General features: G+C 63.6%; 1 protein-coding gene across 1 annotated transcript in view; it reads left to right on the top strand.

The window, feature by feature from the left end:
- Window positions 1-184: 184 nt before the first annotated feature.
- Window positions 185-612, top strand: part of EMH_0090540 (uncharacterized protein) — a gene marked incomplete at both ends in the record, with an annotated part of 1,116 nt that continues 688 nt past the window's right edge. Inside the window, one exon of the mRNA XM_013501590.1 lies at window positions 185-612. Coding sequence (XP_013357044.1) covers window positions 185-612 — 428 coding nt within the window.

Here is a 612-nt window from a genome sequence, read left to right as displayed (position 1 = left end):
CCCAGCAGTGGGCCCCCCGCCCCCCGCAGTGGGCCCCCCGCCCCCCGCAGTGGGTCCCCCCCCCCCGCAGCGGGGGCCTCCCCCCTCGCAGCTTTCGCCAGAAAGCAGAGAAAGGCTTCAAGAGGTAGAAAGCAGAAAGTCAAGAGGCTCGTTAGATGCCGCTGAGATTGCGGTGCAGCTCGGGATGGAACCTTGGTTTGCACATTCCCATGGAGGGGCTCCTGCTCAGCAGCAGCTACCAAGCAGCAGCAGCAGCACCAGCAGCAGCAGCAGGAGCAGCAGCAGGAGCAGCAGCAGGAACAGCAACAGCAGCAACGGCAGCAGCAGCAGCAGCATCACCAGCAGCACCAGCACCAGCACCAGAAGCACCAGCAGCAGCAGCACCAGCAGCAGCAGCAGCAGCAGCAGCAGCAGCAAAGGGTTCTCCTTGCCACTGCCAATGGCGCCAACAGCCCAGCAACCGACATACTGGGGACTTGCTGAGGGCGAGCCAGGAGGTGTACAGACACCGCAGAGGGGAGCAGCAACAGCAGCAACAAGTCCCTTCAGCAGCAGCAGCAGCAGCAGCAGCAACAAACGGTTCTCCTTGCCACTGCCAGTGGCTCCAATAGC

The sequence above is a fragment of the Eimeria mitis genome, genomic scaffold (genome assembly GCF_000499745.2).
Source record: "Eimeria mitis Houghton genomic scaffold, Emh_scaff7164, whole genome shotgun sequence".
Lineage (NCBI taxonomy): Eukaryota > Apicomplexa > Conoidasida > Eucoccidiorida > Eimeriidae > Eimeria > Eimeria mitis.
Note: the sequence above shows the minus strand (reverse complement) of the source record. Positions and strands in the feature narration are given on the sequence as shown.